Raw genomic sequence first — 23,327 nt, forward strand, 5'->3', positions numbered from 1 at the left:
ATTTGCTCTGGGTACAAAAATATTTCAAAAACATTTTTATTTAAAATCAAATCATCTTTTAATAAAGTGTGATCAAAGGCTATTTCCTTTCCAGAGCTGGCCTGTTGTTTTGTATCGTGACTACTTACAGATATCAATGAGATGCAAAGGAGGTTTGCAGTCTTTGGAGAATTTGAAACTACAGTGAATCCAACCTTATCATTACTTGTTCAAACCATCAAGTTCCTAACTAGTTTACACTGTCATACCCTCAATTCATCCTTGACTACTGAAAATTAGGAAAAAATTCAAGAAAGGGAGAGAACCTCTCAAATCCAGCATTTAATAAGCTCATGTGAGAGGCAGGATGCCTAGGTCTAGTCTCTTTCTCAGTCTGTTTACCCAGACAGGTAAAGTCAAAAAAAAACCACAAAAAAACAAAAAACCAAAAAAAAAAAACCAAAAAAAAAAAAAAAAAAAAAAAAACCACAAAAACAAAACCACCCCCCCCCCGAAAAAAAAAAATAAACCACAAAAAAAACATAAATAGAAGCAGCACTTCCAAATACAAACCAAACTCAGCATTAATGCACAACCCTTGGTATTCAGAAATACTGGTTCAAATATCCATGGATGGGAAAGAGGAGGGAGGGGATTGCTGCTTTTCTGTCTCCAGATGTGTGCTCCAACCTACTGCATCTGACAGATTGTAAGTTGGTTTCTCATTTCATCTGCTTTTCATCTTTCTCGAAAACAAAAAACATTGTGGTTCAAGTGAATTGGGTTCCAGACAGAACAATGAAAGGTCTATGTCACTGAAATGCAATTTGAAAAAAAGAAAAAAATAAAACCCTGAAATTAAATTTGTTCCAAAACCGTCCATTTTCCTGGGTTTTTTTCGGTTTGTCTGCTCTGGGCGGGCAGGGGAGGGGGAAGAGAAGTCAGAACAATTTTTCTATATTTCCCACACTTAAGCTCAGAAACTGAAAGTCAGCATGAAAGACTCAGTATCAGCTTTCAGCAGTGACCTCAAACACAAATTTCTAGTCTAAATACTTGAGCCAAACTCTTTCATCCAGTTTCTTCAGTAAAGATTTTGCAGTGCCATTTCTTCATGGCACTGCATTCTTCACCCCTCCTCCAAGTTCCCATCTCCCACAATGCTCCCTTTTCATCTCATTTATCCTAGAGACTGGAAGAAGTCACAAGAGAGGAGGGCTGCCTTCAATGTGTATCACAAGTGTTACTTACCATTAGAACTCTTTGCTGGAAGCTGCATAAGAAGGAGCAAAATTTCTTCTAGGTACTTAGGTGGTTTTTTATTGAACAGGGAACCTGATCCAAAAAGGCCATCACTGCAAACACTCAATTATATATTGTATGAGAGATATGTGAGCAACTGATGCCCATCCTATTTGAATGTTTCACAATAAGAATGTATTGAAAATTTTGTCTAGAACATCACCCATGGAAGAGTCCCCTTGTTCTTTTCACTGAGGAGAATCAAAGACATAATTATCTTAAGTGACTGAATTGTATACATATCGTCTGGTGCCAGTTTAAGCTTGACCTGTATTGTAAAAAGTGAAATTAATGTTGCAAGTGCCATCCAGTGTCTGTGATTAACCATAATTTGCATTCTTTATTGAAAGTCGATAGTCTGCATGCTATCAGCTATGAAATTGTGCAATAAGCAATAATTAATGAAGAAGAGTAAATAGAACTAGTTAGGCGTGATTTGGAGTAGTGAGTAGCGAAGGTGACTTTTAAAGTTTTATTAGCACAAAGCAGGAAAAACAAAATGCAACCATGTGACTTATGGTTCAGTGAATAAAGAGTGGAGATTTGTAAAAGTCTACTGAAGTCACACTATTGATAGAACAAGAGTATCACTACTAAAGCAAGATTATTCACTAAATGTACAGGACCAAGGGCTTGAAAGCCAAAAGGACCATCTTTGAATATCTATCTGACTGCAGTTCACTACCTTTACTGATGGGACATTTGTTCTCAGAGGCTTGTTGGATTGCTTGGAGTTTGGGGTTTTTTTTGCAGAGGATTGACAAGTGTGAAAATGAAAGTTTACTGTAAGTTTGTAGGTTTTTGAAACTTGCCATTTCATATGGGAACCCCTGGCAGGAATTTGTCTTTTCACTGTTTGCAAGTCCTACTCTATTATATGCATTCAAAATGAGATTGTTGCAGATGTGTACAGCACCACAGCACAGCTACCTCCCTAAGCAAACTTAAAAACTTAGTTTCCCTTTGGATATTACAAATTAATTTTGTGTGGCAATAGCTCAAACACAGCTTATATATTCTATTATGTTTGTCAAACATAGGGTGAAGCTTCACTTGTTACAGAATCTTCATTTGCCCTCAGGTTTGAGGACTTCTTCTGATGGTGGTATTGGCTTGGGTTTAGCAAGTTGACCAGGCTTAATTTCAGGCATTTTTTCACCATGTCTGTACACACTTACAGTGACATCCACTGTTTCGCCACCATACTTGTTCTTGACATGGATGCTGTATTTGCCTGAATCTTCTGAAGTCACCCCCTTGATGGTTAAACTGGCATATTTCCCTTGTTCCAGTGAAAATGCATAGTGCTCATCAATTTCAAAGGCCTTGTCATTCTTGAACCAAACCACTTCAGGGTCAGGATTTCCAAATACAGTACAGGTCAGATTCAGTGTCTGAGGGAGATAAACAGAAGTAATTTTGAGATCAATAGGATTTGTTTAACCTCTGTATTGTTTTTAGGCATTTTTTATTCTTAGCTAATTAAACATGGTATCATGTTCTTGAAGACTAAAAAGTAGAGTCTCTAATATTTCTTTTTCCCTTCAGACTTTCCGCCATCTCACCAGTAACTGTGATACAGGAACAGCCTCAGGGTTTCAGTGTCTGAAGATGGTAAGTTGGACTGTCATTGCAGTCCTGCCTGCAGGAGACTCCTGACAAACCATTAGTCTGACATGAGGTTCAGGCAATGATAGTTTTAAAAACATCCTTGAAGCTTCCCTGTACACAGTAGGGAGGAGAACTGAGCAAATCTTTTCTGACCAAGGCCTCCTGAGGTTATTGCTTGAGATGATTAAAAAAAAAAAAACCTTAAAATAGAATACATAACATGAATCACTGGACTTTGATTCCAGGTGTGGCTGACTGAAAAAGTGGAAATATTTTATGGAGAATAAATAATACATAAATACTGGTAAAGTGCTCTCAAAATCATAGAATGGTTTGGGTTAAAAAGGACCCTAAAGATTATCTTCTTGCCATCCCTCTGCCATGGGGAGGGACATCTTCCACAGGCAGGGACACCTTCCACTAGACTAGGTTGCTCACAGTCCTGTCCAACCTGACCATGTGTTACATGCATGTGAAGCACATTCAGAAAATAGCTGATATTATGTAATGGACCATCCTGGCAGCTTAGCATTTCTCAATGGCTGAACTGAGATTTAAGGAGCTTGTAAAATTTTCATGAGCATTCTTCCAAATTTTTTATAGATGTACTGCTGAACCCCATTTCGACCACCCTCTAAGAGTGCGTGTGTAAACTTCATGTATTTAGGTACAGTGATCACAGAAAAAATGAAAGAAACATCTCAAAAGTTGCATTGCTTAGTCCGTATTTTGTTTACCTTTGCTGAAAACTCACTCTGCACAAAATTTGGCCCTAGATAAAATCACCTTAAGAATTTATCATATGCAGCATTGTGTTAGGAAAGAAAATAAAAAAGAAAACAGGAAAAAAATAAAACAAAGAAAAACCCTACTGTCAGCAACCCTAAACTGACAATTTCTACCAGAATTCTTCATTATATTCCCTCCACATTCCCCTTCAGGTTTCACCAAATCCTGATCCAGAGGGAGCTGAGAAAGTCCATCTGCATTCACACATGCACATTTTTGAGGAAAGTTTTTCTTGATTGATGATGACTGAATAGGTGTGATATAACTCAGAGTAAAAATAAAACAGGAAGAAATTTTTGGTGATCAAAAGCAGCATGTGTTCAAAAATACAAGTGGTCTTGCACAATTACTGCATCCAAAGTCAGAATGCTGAAGGAAGATTTATATACTATGGGTGCAATCTAGTGGCAAGCTGAGTCTGTGGGTATTCCTGAAGTGATATTGTGTAGGAGGCAAAGTTAACTAATAGCATATAGGAACTAGACTTACTATAAAATATATAAAGGAATGATGATGCAAATGCAAAAATAAAATTTTGGGAAAATAACTTGTGTGTATTAGTGTGAGTTTTATTCTTTCTGTCCTTTTTGTAACATAGGCAACATTTAATTACTATTGCTTTCAAAAGTGATGTCATTTAAGAAAAATTAATAATTAAATTATAATAATTAATCAAGTCTTAATAAGTTAATATTAAAAACTTGGCAGATATATTCCACAGTCATTTTAGATAATTTGGGTCTGTTCTACTTATGAAATTATAGATGTGAACTAAAAATAAAATTATTCTCCTTCTGCTTTCAGTTTCTATGAAACCATTTGCATACCCTCACCCTTTGACATCAAAGCAAACCTCTCACTGCTCAGCAAGACAAAAGCTGTCCTTACCTTCCCATCCATTATAGTAACGACATCAGGCAAACCACCAATGACTTTACCACGATCTAGGAGTTAAAGAAAAATATGGTGACCATATGAAGTATGAAGTTCAGACCTCAAAATTACTAATTTCTTAATGATTTTGGAGTCATGACTCACAGCTTTTTTTTTTTTGCCTTTTTATTTAAATCTTAAAAAAACCCACAATTTTTGTGATATTTTGGGAGGTGTTTAATGTGTTGCATAATCCCTTTAGATTTTTTTGACTGAGATTGTGCCACAGCATTCTAAATTGATACAAATATCAACCTGCTGAGCTTGACAGTTTATGTTTTGGGCCCAGAGCAAAGTAAGGAGGGTGCTTTTAGCATCTCAGTGGTATCCAAAATCTAAGGAAAAATTTGTTCTGCCGTGGACTTTGTGGGCAGAAACATCATGTCATCACCAGGGAATTTATATCATTTCCAGTCCTCCTACAGTCCCTAACTGTAACGAGCTTCCCCACAGTCTAGGTCTCGGCACGCAGTGCAGAACAGGCAGCAGCTGGCAATTTTTTACTTAATAGATAGATCCCAATATTTGGTATTCTCAGCAGCTTTCAGACTCAACACCTCTTTGTATGACACACAATTCACACTTCACCAAATCTCTGCAGACACAAGAAGATACAGTGGAGGCTTGCAAAATATGTGAAGTGTTTAGTGTGTTTCCATTGCAAATAAAGACAACTAAATCCACAAATTACTATTGTTATTGCAACATTTTGTGCTAACAGAGGATTTCTGTAGCCACAGAATTCAGTAAGTTATGGCACTATATCATGATGAATGCTTTAAAAAGAACACTAGATCACATTGTAAAACACCTATGATAAAATGTAAAATAAACTTACTCTTCTCAGCAAAAGCAGCTGCCCTAAAGTTGTTGAGAAAGAAAGAGAAACATATAATGTTATTGATGAAATTAATAATAAAATATATTTTGACACTGCTGGCGCTGTTGTTATGGCATTAAAATACAAAAGATGCAGCACTTACTTGAGTCGCTGGAACTCTTCATATGCCTCATCAAAAGCTGTAACAAAACAATTGAGAGGGTTATTTTCCATGAACATAACTTGCACTGGGGCTCAATAAACATTTAAACACATACCCATGTTTAAAGCTCTTTTAAAACCTGTACAGAGTCACACAGTAGCACAATGAGAAACCATGCAGCTGGTGCTGAAAACAGATACAAGACTAAAAAGATAATAACAGTTATAAAACTTACTTATCACTGGTTCTGATCAAAGACTATCTGTTTTTACTGTAATTCCTCTATTTTCAATAAAATCTGCATAATCTATGAAAAGGCACAATACAAATCTGATTTTATAAGTATACCTTGCCCAGAGAGATCAAGCGTGCGTTTGTAGGATTCCTTGCCACCAAAGATTTCAAATGTGTAGTTCCCCTTATCCTTTTCAGTGGGTTCACTTATCTGCAACCAGGCAACATCTTCTCCACCTCCAATCTTCATCTTTTCACCAGAAGAAATCTTAGATTCCCTGGGAAAAAAAAAAAATATTCATAGAGATGAGTTTGAACATTCTTTTCCTGTATGTTGTCCAGAGGAAATCATCTATAAAAGTCACAAATTATAACATAGTATTCCTAAGCTATAGATAGATTGCAACTAATGGGCTCATTTTTCCAGAATACTCTTTGCTTCTGGGAGGGAATATGAAACACTTTGAAAATATTAACTTGAGTTTTCATTTCTAAGATTCATTTGTTCACCCTTTTCTCATTCTCCTTCCCTCCTCACACAGAGCTATGCTTACATCTTTATGCACATACATGATTCTGTGTGAAAATGCTTAGGGTTCTATGCCCTTCACGCACAGTAAAATATAATACATAGGGGTTGTAAATTATAGGCAAATCACTTTTTTTGATGAAGGAAAGATATCTTTTGCATTTCATTAACTTCAAAAATCAATTAACAAAAAGTTACTCTTGCATCAAGTTAAAGTACATTTTTGTTTAAAAAAAAAAAACAAGAAAGGAAAATGTCTTAACTGTAGATAAGTAATAAAAACTCTTTAAAATGACATTAGCTTGACTTATCATCACTCCTAGTTAAGAATAAAAGAAATGCTCTGCAGATTCAGATCAGGTGGTCTTCTGGTCCACAGTCTGTCCCGAACAGAGAAAATAGAAGAAGCTATTTAATGAGAGCATATAAACCAGACCATTTTCAGTGCCTCAAAGAGAGCTTTCTTCTTTCACTCATTAACTACAGAAATACTTCTTTCCGTTCTTCAACCCCAAGCATCTTTAGATGGATTTTTTTAGAAATTAAGTCAGTTTTAGCTTTTTCTTGATCACTCATTTTATTTGACTAGACAGAGCTGATTTGACTTCATAGCTAGAATTATTTTGATGGTGAAAAAGTATTTTTACCATTTTCCTTTCTTTAAGACAGCTTCATTGAGTTCAGCCTACCAAATTAGATTTCTGGATAGAAATGGCTGTATATTAGAAAATATTGCATATCATGTTTCCCACTGTGCCCTGAATAGATGATGAATACTAGGTCTAGAACTTGTATTTTATTTCATGCTATGCAAGACAATTAAATGCTAGCTAGAAATTTACATGGTGGGGAAAAAAAATAAAATCATGGGTTGTGTAGCATTTCAATTTTTCCAGGAAAAAAAAAATTGCTATAACTCCATTTAAAGGAGATGGGAAGCTGGGAGAGGTTGGTCAGTTAGTTGGTTGGTTTTGGTCTTTCTTTTAACAGCTCTGATTATTGTCCTTGTATTCATATAGGAATTGAAATTTTATTCATTCAGAATCTCTGTTCAATGATCTTCAAGGCAATCAAAGTGTAAGACATTATAAAATCTGAAATATTCAGGGGGTTCTATATGTAAATGTAAATATAAATATAAATATGCACACTGATATTCCCATATTATCCATGTAGCATTCTTTACTTTTATACTTCTATGAATTGGATGGTAGAATAGACTGTCACTTTTAAAACTCAAGCAGATACAATAGAAGACAAACAGTCTTGTGTTGAATAAGATAACACAATACAGTAGATTCCTTTTTTCTGTCTGTTACAGCCCTCCTGAGTGTGTTGTATGAGCCTTCTAATATTTCTTTTACCTTATGTACTTTCTATGTTAAAAGAGAATATATTGTTCTGGAAAGAGAAATTCATTAATGTGTTCCAATTTTTAAATGAATGCCACGGAATAGTAAATATTAAATTGTAAAGACAGCATTTTTTCTCAAGTAAAACTGAAACAATATTCTCATCTACCTGTGGCACCAGCTGACTTTCATTTCTTCATTGTAGTATTTCAAAAAACACTGCAGCCTTATTCCTTCTTCAGTGCAAAGAATCTTCAGGGGAGAGGCTGACTTACCTAGATTAAATAGAGCACATGTGGATCAAATAGGAGAGATAGTGGAATGAACAGGAAATGGAGCAGTGGATTATTTGTACTGTCTGGACAAAAGAAAATTCAAGACCTGGGTCATGATTCTCAAGTATCACAGAGACAATTGTCATAGCTCTCAGGGAACATTTGCTGATTTATATCAGGTGAAAGTTCAGTATAAGTTTGTGACATTATTGTCATATACAAGCATAATGACTGGCAAGATCCATTGTGAAATAATAATCTAATCATATAATTGCCATGAAAGAGTTGTATAATGATTCTATTTGCATAAAAATTTTATTCTTTTGCAAACCCTCTTCTTTAAATGGAAAGAACAGCTTCTCACTGGGAACAGATTCAGAACCTCCTTCTCTCTATATCAACATTCATTTACTAATGGCAAGTAGGAAGAAAATTATTGCTGGAACAATTTCACAGAAACTAAACCAAACAAGCCAGGTGGAATAATACTTTGTTCCCTTTTAATAGTGACAATTAGCAAGGTCAACTGCCTGTTCAGAAAATTAATAATGTCCATAATAACATAACATTGAGACTCTCAGAGATTTCCCACTTAAAATAAAAGTTTTATGTCTCAGCATCTTGTGACTTCAAAATAAAAAACGACATGAAAATTCAAGACAGCATTTACTTACCACTCATTCCACTCAATGCCAGAATTATATCATCATAAACTGCACAGAGAAAGGAAAGAAAAAAAAGAAAGAAAATGTACCATCAAAATTCAATCAGAATATAGCTTTTTTATGTTCACTTTAATTAAAGCAATATGGGAAATCTTCATATCCTTAAGCAAAGAAAACCATTAAAATTGCAACAGGTGTACAAGACAAATTGGAAACTGTCTGTGTACAGCATATGAATTCTGTGCTATGTCACTCAATATCTCAGCCTTTTGTGGAGTCAGCTGTCTGGTGCCAAATCTTTGTCTCTCTCCCTTAGGCTAGCAGAAAGAAATAAAGTCATTAAAACCGAATAGTTCACATTCAAAGGAGAGTGCAGGTGAAAAAGAAATTATCTCATTCTTGGTGAAAACAGTTTCACCTTCTAGCTGTAGGGTGGCATTTGACAGAAGTGAAGTCCTTTAACAGCAAGTGAAATAAAGCAGGTATTATATCAAGCTTTTGAAATATCACAGAGCTGATGGGTTTGTAGCAGGAGAGAACCCCAGAGACAAGGGCACAAGAGTGAGGGACCCTTTCATAGCAGAAGAATCATATTCAGTGACACCGTGTAAGATGAAAATAAAAAGAACCACCATAGTCTAAAGAATGCATAGTCAAGTCTGAAGGATGCTTATTCAACATTGATTAATTTTCATGAAAACGGAAGACAGAGAAATGCATGAAATTCAGAAAATACTACTTATAAATTTGTTCTGTATTGATCTATTTATGCACATTTTTGTCTCAACTAAAAATATTATGATACAGTTCCATAATTCTTTGCAATCTCCAGTATGTTTCTACTCATACCTTGACATAAAGACATTAATTGCTTATTATATCTATATCTTACATTACAGATGTCTGAGAAGGTAGGGTTGTGTTAACCATACTGTCCAAATGAGGCTGTTTAGGGGTTTTTTTTGTTTGTTTGTTTGTTTTTGTTTTGTTTTTTGGGGTTTTTTTGTTTGTTCTTTTTTTTCTGAGAGAATAATGGGCAGAATTTATGCAAAAGAAAAATGCCCGGGAGACTAGCAATTGATAATACAGCCTTCTGCAATAAACCACAGCTTAAGAATTCAGCCTGGTACTCTTCCTCTTGTTACAGATACTTCCTCTATCTGCTGAAAAGGAATGTTAAGATTTTTGTTAAACTGAATTAATTTTTTAACATGTCTTTCTCCATCTACTGGCAAAAAATATTCATTATTTGGGACAAATGTCTACATGCAGTTGAGATGAATCTAGATTCACTTTGGCCTGTTTGGTGTGATCTAAGCAAATATTTCCAGGGAAGCACTCTTCACCAAAGTTAAGTAAAATTCACTCATGTTGGCAACAGATCAGTGTTTGTTATGCATTCAGATTGCAGAATATTCTGAGTTGGAAAGGACCTACAAGAATCATGAAGCCCAAGTCTTAAGTGAATAGCCCATACAAGGATCAAACCCAGCACCTTGGCACTGTTAGCACTATGCTTTAACCAACTGAGCTCATCTCAGGGTCAAAGTAAACAAACATTTTTTACATGAAAAATATTAAATGTAAATAGAATTGCTGTATCTCATTGTGATGTTTGATATAATATAAAACCTTTTCTAAATGTCTATCATATGTCTATTTTAGTTTATATTCTCTTATTTGCATTTGACTTCATTCGAATGTCAGTGGATACCGAGCTTGAAGTAACCTGCCCCACAGAATATGCAGTCTTCCCTGCTCCTGCTAGACTTCTCTTTTTATCCTTTATGTTTCAAGGCTAACTCCACCATTTAGGAGAGCCATTGTTTGGTATAATAGTGCAGTTTTCATGGGTTTGCTGGTTGACATTTTCAAAGCCTCCTGGAGCCACAGAATTAGACACTGTGAATTCTCTAAACAGGCATTTCACTGTACATTTCAAGCACAACACTGTTTGCCATACCTGAAGTATAGTCAGTGGAAGCCCTGACCATATGAGGGAAACCTACAGAACCTTTTACTTACTCCAGTGGTCAGGATACACATACACAAATCCACAGACTAAGGGAATGATATCTGTGTATATATCAAAGGACAGGAAGGGAGGAGGTAATTAATGAGAACGTATTGCAAAGTGTGGGACCTGAGCATGACATAAATGGTATGGAATAAGGGACAGAAATTGTACTGGTTTTGGCTGGAATAGAGTTAATTTTCTTCATAGCAGCTTTACTTACTATGCTGTGTTTTGGTTTTGTGACTAAACCAGTGTTGGTAACACAGGGAGGTTTTATCTATTCCTGAGCAGTGCTTGTACAATGTGAAAATCTTTTTCTTCTCCTCAGACTGCCTCACCAAGAGGAGGCTGGGGACACACAAGAAGTTGGGAGGTGACACAGCCAAGACAATTGACCCCAACTGACCCAAAAGACATTTAACACCATGTGATATCATACCCAGTATATAAAGCTCAAGGAAGAAGGAGGAAGTGAGGAGCACTTTGAAGTGATGGTGTTTGTCACTATTTGAAGTGATGGTGTTTGTCTTCCCAAGTCAGTGTTACATGTGATGAAACCCAGCTTTACTAGAGATGGCTGAACACCTACCTGCCCATGCGAAACAGTGAATTAATTCTTTGTTTTGCTTTGCTTGTATACACAGCTTTTGCTCTACCTATTAAATCATCTTTAGCTCAACCCAGGATTTTTTCACTTTTCCCCTTCCAATTTTCTCCCCCATCTCACTGAACGAGAGTGAGCAAGTGGCTGTGTGGGGCTGAGATGCCAGCTGATGTTAACCCATAGAACAGTTTTATGATTTAGAATCAAAAGCACTCTTGGTCCCCACTGAGAGTCCCACATGAACATAGCACTTTGTTGCTTTAGGTTTTTTTGTAGATATTAAAGCTTAACAAACCTGAGAGAGAGTGTTCTCCTATAAAATGGAGTGTCTGTCTGGTTAGAAACATACTTCATCTCCTGCCTGTCAAAATGCTAGAGATTAATCACAACAATGTGCAGTGTCACCTCTCCTAAAGTGCTGATCTGCAGTTCAGCAGATAAGAGAAATTAAATTCAAAGAATGCTAAAAATATATGCAAATTTGCCATTTGCAAGGATATATCTTTAACACCTCTGGAGAACATGTGGAGATCATTATTCCACCACAGTAGATTGAATGTTACCTTTTCCTGATAATTCAAGAGAAGATACATCATGACCTCTATCATCTGATAGTGTTGCCTTATAAACTCCTTCATCTTTGCGAGACAGCTGCAAGGAAAACACAAGATGTTTACTGACAAACTTGATAGTACTACATAGTACTAGATTTGCTCAACATCTGCACAATTTTCTAAATAAAACAACATACATTGTACTGTCTTCTGGATAAATAACCTTACCAGAGAGGAGATGGACACTATGAATGGCTGGTTCATGCTTTTTTTATGGAGATACATTTAGTTCTTAAGCCTAAAATCTATTCTGATTTCAGTTCAATTTCCTCTAGAAACCATGAGTTTTTTTTTTCTTGTTCCAAAAAGACAGGATTGATCTCGGTCAGTAGAAATTACAAGCACTGTAGTAAGATGTAACAAGGCATAACTGCAACCTACACAAACTTTAGAAATCTAATTTTTCTTCAACAAAAATGATTATTTTTTGAATTATGTAAATCATAACAGCAAATCTATATCCTGTAACATCAGCTCCTTCATGCTGCTTGCATTCAAGCAGCAACTGTAGTCAAATTATATCTATTCTAAATAAATAATTGATTCATTACCCTTGGAGAGTTTATATTCTGAAATCTATCACAGTGATATTGCATTAAAGGCAGTAGGGATTTTTGGGTTTTGTGGGTTTGTTTTCATTTCTTTTAAAACCTGAAGGAAAATATACAAAAATTTATATATAGATTGGAGATGACTTAATGTTTAGACTTATACAAATCCAGAAGCACATAAACCATAGCAGAAATATAATAAAATTTAATTACTAGTAACAAGAGCAATCCAAGACAAGCAGAAACCACCCTCCCCAAAAAAAGTCTACTCCCGAAAAATGAAGCTGGTAAGTCAGTATCCTCTTTCAAGGGAAATGAAGGAAGGAAATTAGAAGAATATGAAGCCAATAAATAAACAATTTAGATGTAATGCACATTACTGAAAGCATAAAATCTCATTCTGGGAGATTTTGTCACTTCACAAAGGCAGCAACTTTGTAAGTTAAGGTTTCAGATAGAAGTTGGGTTATCCTGTTTGCATAAAGATAAATCTTAAGAAGCCATAAACTTCAAACTTATTCATTTTAGGCAATAAAACTGAAACACTGTTAAAAAATAGGTGATTGAAGTTGAAAAATTAAGGAGTAATAATAAAGAATGAGATACAGGTCACCCAAGGACTCTGAAGCAACTTAAGCATGAACGCTGAGCTGATTAAAAAATCAAATACTTTTTGCTAGCAATAGCTATTCACCAGCTAATTGAAGAGCAGAAAATATGTTTTTTCTTACAACTGTTCACAAAAATCAGGTAGCTGGCTTGCTGCTTTGTCTGGCAAATCTATAGTCTGTCAAGCAGAAGCTGTCATTTGTAACCGGCAGGCGATACAGTACCTTGGGAATACTGAGGTGACATTCTCCTTTCTGCAGATCAGGCAGCTCCTCAACATCAACCCCAGAACCATCCTTATACCACTTAAAATCAGTCTCCTTCTTTGTGTTTGCAACCTGTACAATGGAAAAGGCACATAAGCCTGGCTATGTCCTGAGGAAATGTATTGCACTGTGAGAAGTCACACAGGTACTTTCAACATATGAAACCATTTTTTTATAACACATGTTAAATAAAGCTAAGTGAAAAACCAATTTCAACCAAGTCCTGCTAAGCAAATCTTAGTCCTACAGTGTTTTTGTAGCACAGTATACAGGTTACAACTTCAGAGCCCTGTAAAATCCTTAAAGAAAATCCTGGCAATCTCTTCCCTTAAATCGTTTTGCACCCTTGCTCTGTGCTTTTAGAGTGTTAGAGATAGCTGTGGAAGAAGTATCTTTCAAATTAGAGCTTCTGAACTCTCCTTTATCTTTTTGTGTTTGCCCTGTGACTCCAGAGAGTTGTAACACAGAACTTAGGCCCTATCTTAGTCTTTGGCCAATTTGGAGATTTATCGCAGCTACCTAAGCAATGTCTCTCCCATGGATAAGCTGCAGCAAGCAACTGAAATCACTATTCTGAAAGCATCCGAGACTTCAAAATTGTGAGCCGCACCAAAAATCCTTTTTTATTTTACCTTCTATATTGAGTCCTATGGGACATACAAAGACCTGAGGAATCCTACAAATTGCAGTCTCTTCCAACAAAAAAGGCGCTCAATACCATAGTGCATATGCTGTTTGAAAGCAAGAATTTTGCTGTAGTAGCAGCAATTCATTGAAACAACACCTAAATAGACTACAACTGTACCTGAAGTACTGTTCTAATTTTGATATAAAAACTGTATATTGGTTACACTTGAAGTATTGCTGGATAAATTACCTCCACCTGTGAATTCAAAGAAGCTAAAAGTGCAGCTCTTTTTAGAAACCCCTTATTTTTTTATCCTCACTTTCATAAACACTATGGTTTATTTGACATCACTATCTCCATACCCTTCTAAAAGTCATAAAAGTGCAATGGTATTTTGATGTGTAGCCTGAATTCTCAGTCCTTGTGGCTTTGGTAGAAAGACAGAGCTGGCAAGATATTTCTCAGTCCCTAGGCAGTTGCTTTAAAAAGGCTCCTTAAGGAAAAGGCAAAAAATGGAGCAAATGGCTAGAGGGCAGCCAGGAACTTAATACAGATCTGCAATAATTTTCAAGTGGCTTGCTTGGAGGAAAAAACATGCACCAATTTCTAACCCTTTTACATTAGAGAAGTCATTCCATAGATGAACAGCTCTATGAAAGCTCACCGTAGAGGTGACAAATAAGAGGGTCTTCTATACTGATTCCTAGACATCTCTATCAAGCATGCTCAAATTAATCACATCTATTCTTGCTTAATAACCAGCATGGTTGCTATGGATCTCTGACAGTATTTGAGATCACCACCTGGTCCAAAGCAATGACTTGCTGAAGAAAAGTGAGCAACATTTTACATTTACCAGTAACTACAAAGTGGCTGTTCCTGTAGTCCTATGACATGAGTGGCAATTTTATTTGAACAAAGCCCGAAGGAACAAGACTTTAATGCTTTTCAACAATTTTTCATCAAAGACTGTTAGCACTCAATCTAACAATAAATAGACTGAGTTTCAGACACATGCAATTTGCAGTGCTGAAGTAATTTCATGTTGGCATTTACTATGAAATGTTACATTTTTCACTGTTTAGCCACATACCAAAAATCTTGCTTTTAACAGACACAGTACAAATAAGGGCCAAAGCTGTGCAAGAGCAAGTAGCTTCTGAGTGTTCTGAAATTTAGAATTACTGGAAGCAAAATGACAGTAGTTGCTAGCATATGAAGAAAAATAAAGATAAAACAAAAAGCAAAAAGCAAACATCATCAAATTTTCATTCAAATGGACAACCATGTTCCACTGACATTGAGGGGCTACAATACCAAGAACATGGTCATCAGTCCCAGCTAATTCATAATTAAATATTAAGTCAATCAAAACTCAGTCAGGTCCAATCATGTAGAAAATAAGGGATATGTGAGGTAATATTTTATATACTCTTTTATAACACAATCCATATTTCCACATAATTTCTGATATGGGCCTGGATCATACAGTCCGTCCTTTGCCCTACACAAGCTTCCACTTGATGTGATTTCCTAGCTTCCCTGTGCCATGCAATGGCCTTTAAAAAAGTCAAGGTAAAGTACCCTCTCTTACAGATACTTCCTTCACATTATCCCAGGCTCTTAAAAGAGGCAAAAACTCCCTTGACAATTTTTTTTTTTTGCAGAGGTGCAGTAAACAGAGCCTGGAAGAGACCTGGGTCAAGTATTATCATATGGCCTTAGATGGCAGGGATTATTCCTTGATTGCTTTTATTACCACAGAAATAGCACAAAGTGGCCACACTTCTAACTTGTTTGTCAGGTATGCGGAGTTTGAAGGACAAACCCAGGCTTTGTTTTTCAAACTCTTTCTATGTATAAATACAAGTTAAACAGACATAAACAACAGTTCCATGTGAACCTAACGGCCAGTCACATACTAACAGTAACAAACATTATAAGGTCAATAGCATAGTTAAAATGATGAGTGTGCAAGCAGCTCACATCCTAGATTTCATTTACATAGAATGTTCTGACCTTGTGAACAAAAAGCACACTGGTGAAAAGCAAATAATCAGATGCTCAGCCTTTCACAGCTTCAGTGCTATAAACAGGCTTTACAGTCAATGAAAGAAGGATAATTTCAGATTAATTTGTAGAGAATTAACAGTAGCATAACTGGTTCAGTGACATTTAATTCCCCATGTGAATGAAAGGATAAGCAGGGTTCCTGCCTGAGGCACATGCATGTGGAGATTATAAAGTATTCCAGCAAAGGTACACTGTGTTAACTAATGTTGAGCCCTAAACTGTGAGCACATGGAATGGCAGCTTCAGCACCAGGTCAGGTCTGCTAGGAATAATTTGAGGTTAAAGGTGTCCTCGTTAATGAGCAGAAAAAAAAATCCCACAAATGTGCATGTAAATTGCTCATAAAGAATGATTCAAGTTAGTCTAATTATAAGCCAAAAGTTTTTCAAAAGAAGAGGAGAAAATTAATACAAAATAGTCCATATTAGAGGAAAAGAGAATGAAGAGGAGTTTGCTGCCTGAATTCAATGTACTTAGTTTTTCAGACCTCTAATTAGTCACTCTAGAAGAGCAAAACAAATGAAAATTTATCTGTTCAGAAAGGCATTTAAAGATGTTAACAGCAGAAGTTACACTGAAATCAATATACATTATCATTACTTAAGATTCAAAAGTCATTAGCCAAAGTTGCAAAAATAATTTAAAAATCATGTTTTATAATCTTAATTCTCGAAGTCTTTGTAGCACATTTGATTACAGTTGATTAAATAAGAAGACATTTTGTTAGAGAAATCAGAAAATAGTAAAGAAAGATTTTGAACTCTGCCTTTTTTAAGCTATTTTTAAGGAAGAAGAAAAGGAATACATCTTAAGGGATGTATATTTCATGCAAATTATTCTTATGGCTCACAATTTTTATAAAGAATTGGACCACCTAATTATACATTTAGAAATTTCCTATAATATTTTTTTCTTTCATTAACACTACTGCTGAAAAATTGTAAGTCAGAAATTTTCATATTCAAATTTTCCAAATAATAAATAGTTTTCATATGAAACTTTGGTTTTTAAAGGTATCTAAGTATTTTTTCACATTTTTCTACTTCAATTCTTCATCAACATATTCTAAAAAATAAATTCAAGTATATTTCCTTACCTTACAAGAAAGTAAAACTTCACATTCCTCTGTAACATTCCAATACAAAAACTCTGAGAAGTGAGGACCTAAGAAACAAAATAATCATAAAGCAATGTTGTAGAATGAAGAGTATCAGAAAAATCCAGTGAAAGAAAGAAAAAGGATGACAATTTCAACATCCTTACACAAGAACAAGAGGGAACTCCTGAACTACCCATGCACTAGATGGAAAATCCTGCAAGTTTTTATCATAGTTACCCAGTGTCTACATTACAGCTTAGAAACTTGACTCTTATCTCTGAATCTGTATGAATTGGGTAATATTCCAAAATATAAAATGGTGAGAGAAATTATTTTATTGAATATCTTTGTGCCAAATTACCAACTAAGCAGAGGAAAGAAACAAAGTAGCTACAAAGAAGAGTACAAATAATGTATTTAATGTAAAAACAACAAACTCATGACAAACATTTTTTGCCCAAATAATGTAAAATCTAAAAATGTGTTAAATATTACAGGCAGAACAGAAAATATTCCTTTTCCCCATGAAGGTCCCACTCTTGCCAAGAAATACATCCTGATGAAAATTTGCTGACATGCATAGCCTTTTTAATTTTTTTTTTTTTACTTATCTCAATAAATGTACATGTCTTTGTGTTGGCAGGATCAGGGGCCTTAATTCTGATACCTAAACCTGGGAAGTTGCAAAGTCCAAGACTTTAACTTAAATCATTGAGTGTTGAAATATTTTGTCAGTTTATGCTGTAAGTGGTATAATTTCTTTCCTAAATCATTTTTAAACAGCCTTCAAAAAGAAAAAAATAGAATTACATTGCTTCTGTACAGAATCTTACTTGAGCTATTTAGGAAAAAAAGTTTTTAATAATTATTGTTAGTTTCATCCTGAAAGCCAACTGCTTACAAGTGAAAATTACAAACTAGAACTCAAGGTCAGTTTTTTAAGGATTTCACAGGGATAGAATTCTGAATTAGGTATCCAATAGTAATTTTCTCATTCAGCTGCAAGCAATGTTGATAATGAGCATATAACAAACTCTACAAATGTATAGCAACTATGCAACAAATATACATTTAGTTCCTGGAATTTTGCCTCCATAGAAACCATAGGGCCAAGCTTTTAATCTTCCTTATCTGGCACTACTTGTCTTGTCCATCTACTCTTCTGTCAATTATATTGAACAGACAACTTGAATGCTTAAAACTAAATGCACTTAAATGTTTTGTTGGAACGGTGCCTACAGCAGGCACACTTCGCATGAATATTGAGCAAAGGAAACCTTTTGTGAGAACTCCTTTTTTCTCTTTTAGTGAAGGTTCTGTCACAAATTGACAAAGTTGGAAAATAAGATCCACCAAGGTTTCAAGTGTCTCCTAAGACTGAACAATATCTTCTCATAAAGAAAGGAAGCTGTAAGTGTTTAGCATTCACCAGGGATGAATCATTAGCTGTAAACTGGGCCTGAAGTCACCAATCTGCTCTGTCTTACCTTGTTTTCTGAGATATTCCTTTCGTTGGAGTTCAGACTCAGCCAATACTCCCTTGAATGCTAAATTTTAGAAGAGGTGAATGAAAAATGAGTTAGTCACAAAATTACTCAAAATTGAGTAATTGAAGTTTACTTCTTCATCAGAGTCAAAGTTTCAATATTTTAACGTTTCAGTGAACATACCATCTCCAATGAGAACTAATGAGGACTGGTTTTTGGCCTTTCCATCCTGAATCTGTACTGTGTAGGTACCTTCATTGTCAATTGTGAATTTTTCCATCACCATTTCTATAATGCCACTTGAACGGTCACAATTTATTTTATGCCTCTGAAATAAACAAATAAGTACTTCAGTATACTCTAAATTACTTATTATTCCTATTGAATAAATTATGAGTTATATTCCTTCCCCAACAGTCAAGCTTTTTCATGTCCTTTTAATTGTAAACTAAGGGAAGAAAATGCTGTTTTATTTACTATTGTGCAATAAGATCCCAGTGATGACAGAAACCTCTGTGTGTAGCTGCATTTGGAATCCTCAAGTCATCATAATATATCTGGTTTGTATTTGAAAAAATTGTTTATGGCACTGTGCATATTTGAAGAGCCTAACAGCCAGCCTTTAGCTGCATTACAGCTTCCAGTTCAACAAGGGGGTTTGCTAGGCAGAAGGACTATTCCTTGCAGAGTCCAGAAACAACTGGAAATATTAAATGTGGATCTTCAAATAAATCCATCATACCAAATCCAAAAAGTCATCCCTACTAAATATCTGAGACATATATAGTAGTCAATGGTGGATCTTATTTTCTCATAAGAAAAGTATAATGATTTTCTCATTTAATGCTAGGTGTAATTTTCAAAGAGCACTTTAAGCAAACGACCATGAGAAAAGTAACTTGTGCAAATCCCACAGAGTTTCTGGGACCCAAAAGGGATTGACCAAGTCCAGCAAAAGAGAGATGTAATTATTTCAGGATATATAGTTACCCACGTAAGTGTTTGCTGAATACACAAAACACCAAATATTGACTTGAATTCAAAGTTAAATATGCTTTTCACTGTTTGTGTCCTTTATGTGTTTGCTTTTTATTAAATATTTCAGAAAGATAAATTATTGTCGAGAATCATCATGGAAACAGAAAATTACAAGCTAGTATTGGACAATCTTTGCAGAGTATGTGTTTTGAATTTTCAGGTACTGTTATAAATATAACCATGTTTTACTAAAATAATCTTTTATTCAGTGAGTTACAACTATGAGGACAATGTCCCCCACTAACACTGATGTTTTTTGAATCTCAACTAACAAATTCCTAAAGCTAAGTAAAAATAACCCATAGAAGTTTCTTGGTGAATACTTTCAGGTAAACGATGTGGCCAAGGATATTACACACTAACTTCCAGTCACAATTGCATAGAACAGTAAATGTCACCATCTAGGAGTTATATACAGTGAATTACTATAGACCCTGTTACTTTTAAATTTACTATACATATTTTTAAAAGTAGACATGATGTCTTATAAATAGAATGCCTTGATAAACCTGTTTGTTGATCTACAAAAGTAAAGAATGGTACTAAAGTAACAGATAGATAAAGTTTAAGGAAGGAGAAAAAGAAGAAACATTAAAAAAGCTAGTAAAAATGCCACTTATTAAGCTCTCTAGAGTCTTATTGAAATGGAAGAACCTCTAAGTTCCAAAAGTAGTAGGAATGACCCCACAGATATATCTGCTTTAGCTTTGAGGGACACATCTTGGCCAGCCTCAAAAAGACTCACTGTTGTATGGATAACAAGTCTGGAAGAACAGTGTCGCACAGTCAAGATATTTAGCATTCAGTACTGACATTTTCAAATTTATAAATATTTTAAATCTTAATGGGGTAATGGAAGAATGAAGAAAAAGAAAAGATGTGGAATTGACAAAGCAGCCAGCTAACAGATTGATCGGGATAATAATGTTTTAAGGGATATGCATGTTAATTTGAAGACACAATTTCCCATATAGAGTGCAAAGAAAGATGCAATGTCAAAGAATAAGACAAGATAAAATTAATTGAGAAATTAAGTAGAAAATCTACTTGTGTAAGACTTCATTTGTAAGAGTTAAGGTGATAGGTGAGGAAGGTTAAAAAGAGCATTAATAAACTTACCTAAACTATCAAAAAGTGAAAATTTCAATGTGCAAAAGTCATATTCTTGCTAACAGCCTCTTCCCGTGAGAGGTCAAGGACTACACTGGCATTTACTTCAAGAGTTCCCAGGGAGAACATTAAATTAAATTTTGCAAGAAGCAGAAAAGTTTTTTTAAAAAAATGCAAGAGGTATGTTTTAATCTGATTCTTTATAACACTTAAAAAAAAAAAATCTAGTTTTATTCAACAAAATATTAAAATATTAAAATTAAATCTGAGTAAGTGGGACTCAGTTCATTCCATTTTAAGCTTATTCCGAAATCTTACCAAAAACACTCCCTGTTAGGACCTAGCAGGAAAAATTAATCACTTCAGCCAATGTCATGAATCAGGCCACAATTCACCAGCATAATGGTCTATTGAACATGTTCAGTGACTGTAGCCCAGTCTCCAGACAGGTTTTAGAGTGCAATTAGGCTTCTAAGTATTGCCATTATGCAGCAAGATGAAGTTCAATGATTTTATGGGCATCATAAATATTAGGCTTTTATGTGACTTTCCACAAAAATATCATCTGTCTCCAAACATAAATGTCACCTGTGGGTTACTAATTAAAGAGGTGAAATAATGCAGCTGCATTTCAAGACTCTTTCTGATGTCAACACTTCCAAAACGTATGTGAACTAAAAATAGCTCATTCTGTTCCATGAACATTGCCAAGACAAAGTATTGTCATTTCAATACATCCTAGGCACGAATATTCAGGTTTTCAGTGCTATGGTTTGTTACTTCTTAAAGAAAGAAAAACAGAGAATTATTTTACTCAGAAATACTTCTACTTGTCAATATGTAATTAAAATAAATGCTCTTTGCTTTTCTATGGTATAAAAATGCTGATAAAGCTTTTCTGACCCAAACCAAGATTTGCATTCTCAAGAATAAACTGAATCCTTCAAACAGCTGCACTGGAGATGAACTCTTCACAGGAAAATATTTCCAGTGCTGTGCTTATGTCCTGTAGATGAGCCATACTCTTGCCCTGCAAAGGCATGATCTTGCTCTCTTATCAGCCCAATCTTTTTTATGCCCCTTTATATGAAAGGTCTTCCTAGAGCTATAAAAATGTGGGAAGCTGGTGGCCTATCTTTTTATCTCTATATAGCTGTTCAATGCACAGTTTTTAATCCAAAACTAAGGAAACAAAATAGAAAGTGCTACCATATAAAAATTTTAAGTCTATGAACACTGCTGCACTGTCAAGTGCCTCCCACATTATACATAAAACTATTAATATCAGCCTCAGAGAGTCTTTGGGAACAGCATGTTGTTGGTTTGGAGTCCAAAACTGAAGCATCCATTTTCTTGAGCTATTTTTCTAAAATATTTGTTCTTAACACTGGTCTGTGTGTAAATTCTCCTTCTGAATAGACAGAGTCCAACTCTTTTCCCAGTATGAATAGGTTCACACTGCAACAGGGATTCTATACTGAAAAAAAAAATATTTGAGTTACAGATTGGCCTTCTTTTCAGGTATTATAACACCTTAATAACGTGGTATTAAGAATCTATAGGATCCAGGGAACTACAGGACCATCAGCCTGACTTCAGTGCCAGGGAATATAAAGAAGTACATGCATCTTGAGAGACACCAACATGCACAGGACAACCAGGGGATAAGGCCCAGCCAGCACAGGCTTGTGAAAGGCAAGTTCTGCTTTAATGACCTGATAAACTTCAGTGACAAGGTGACTCACTTAGTACATGAAGGAAGGGCTGTGGATTTTGTCTACTGGGAAGCCTTTGACACTGTCTCCCACAGCATTCTCCTGGACAAACTGGTTGCTCATAGCTTGGATACATGCACTAGCTCCTGGCTAGATGGCCAGGGGCAAAATTGTAGTGAATGGAGTTAAATCCAGTTGGTAGATATCACAAATTATGTTCTCCAGGGCTCAGCAGTGGGGTCAGTCCTGTTTAATATTGTTTAATAATGATCTAGAGGAAAGGATAAAGTTGGGTGGGAGTGTTGATCTGCTGGAGGGTCTGAAGACCCTCCGCAGACTCTCTGCTGGAGAGGAAGACTTTGCAGAGACATCTCAACAAGTTCGATGGCTCAAGGCCAATTGCATGAGGTTCAACAAAGCCAAGTGCCAGGTCCCGCCCTTGGGTCAAAACAAGGCTTGGGGAGGAGTTGCTGGAAAGTGGCCCAGTGGGAAAGGACCTGGAGGTGCCAGTCGACAGCTGGTTGAGCATGAGCCATCAGCATGTGCCCAGGAGGTCAAGAAAGCCAATGGCATCCTGGCCTGTATCAGCAACAGTGTGGCCAGCAGCACCAGAGCAGTAATTGTACTCAGCACTGGTGACGCCGCCTCTCAAATCCTGTGTTCAGTTCTGGACTCATCACTACAAGATAGACATTGAGGTGCTGGAGTGTGTTCAGAGGACAACGGAGCTGGTGAAGGGTTGGGAGCACAAGTCCTGTGAGAAGCATTCGGGGGAGGTGGGGTTGTTTAGCCTGGAGAAACAGAGGTTCAGGGGGGACTATTAGTGCTCTCTGCAACTGCCTGAAGGAGGTTGTAGCCAGGTTG

General features: G+C 35.8%; 1 protein-coding gene across 1 annotated transcript in view; it reads right to left on the reverse strand.

The window, feature by feature from the left end:
• Positions 1–1,594: 1,594 nt before the first annotated feature.
• The window catches only part of MYOM2 (myomesin 2), a 72,640-nt gene continuing 50,907 nt past the window's right edge, over positions 1,595–23,327 (reverse strand). Inside the window, exons 26-37 of the mRNA XM_053973080.1 lie at positions 18,784–18,928; positions 18,601–18,660; positions 17,111–17,178; positions 13,272–13,385; positions 11,837–11,924; positions 8,662–8,700; positions 7,882–7,987; positions 5,946–6,109; positions 5,598–5,634; positions 5,453–5,475; positions 4,570–4,625; positions 1,595–2,675 (exon numbers count right to left, since the gene is read on the reverse strand). Coding sequence (XP_053829055.1) covers positions 2,349–2,675; positions 4,570–4,625; positions 5,453–5,475; positions 5,598–5,634; positions 5,946–6,109; positions 7,882–7,987; positions 8,662–8,700; positions 11,837–11,924; positions 13,272–13,385; positions 17,111–17,178; positions 18,601–18,660; positions 18,784–18,928 — 1,227 coding nt within the window. The 3' untranslated portion in view covers positions 1,595–2,348. The remainder of the gene's footprint in view (positions 2,676–4,569; positions 4,626–5,452; positions 5,476–5,597; positions 5,635–5,945; positions 6,110–7,881; positions 7,988–8,661; positions 8,701–11,836; positions 11,925–13,271; positions 13,386–17,110; positions 17,179–18,600; positions 18,661–18,783; positions 18,929–23,327) is intronic.

This window comes from Vidua macroura, chromosome 3, assembly GCF_024509145.1.
Source record: "Vidua macroura isolate BioBank_ID:100142 chromosome 3, ASM2450914v1, whole genome shotgun sequence".
NCBI classification, from domain to species: Eukaryota; Metazoa; Chordata; class Aves; order Passeriformes; family Viduidae; genus Vidua; species Vidua macroura.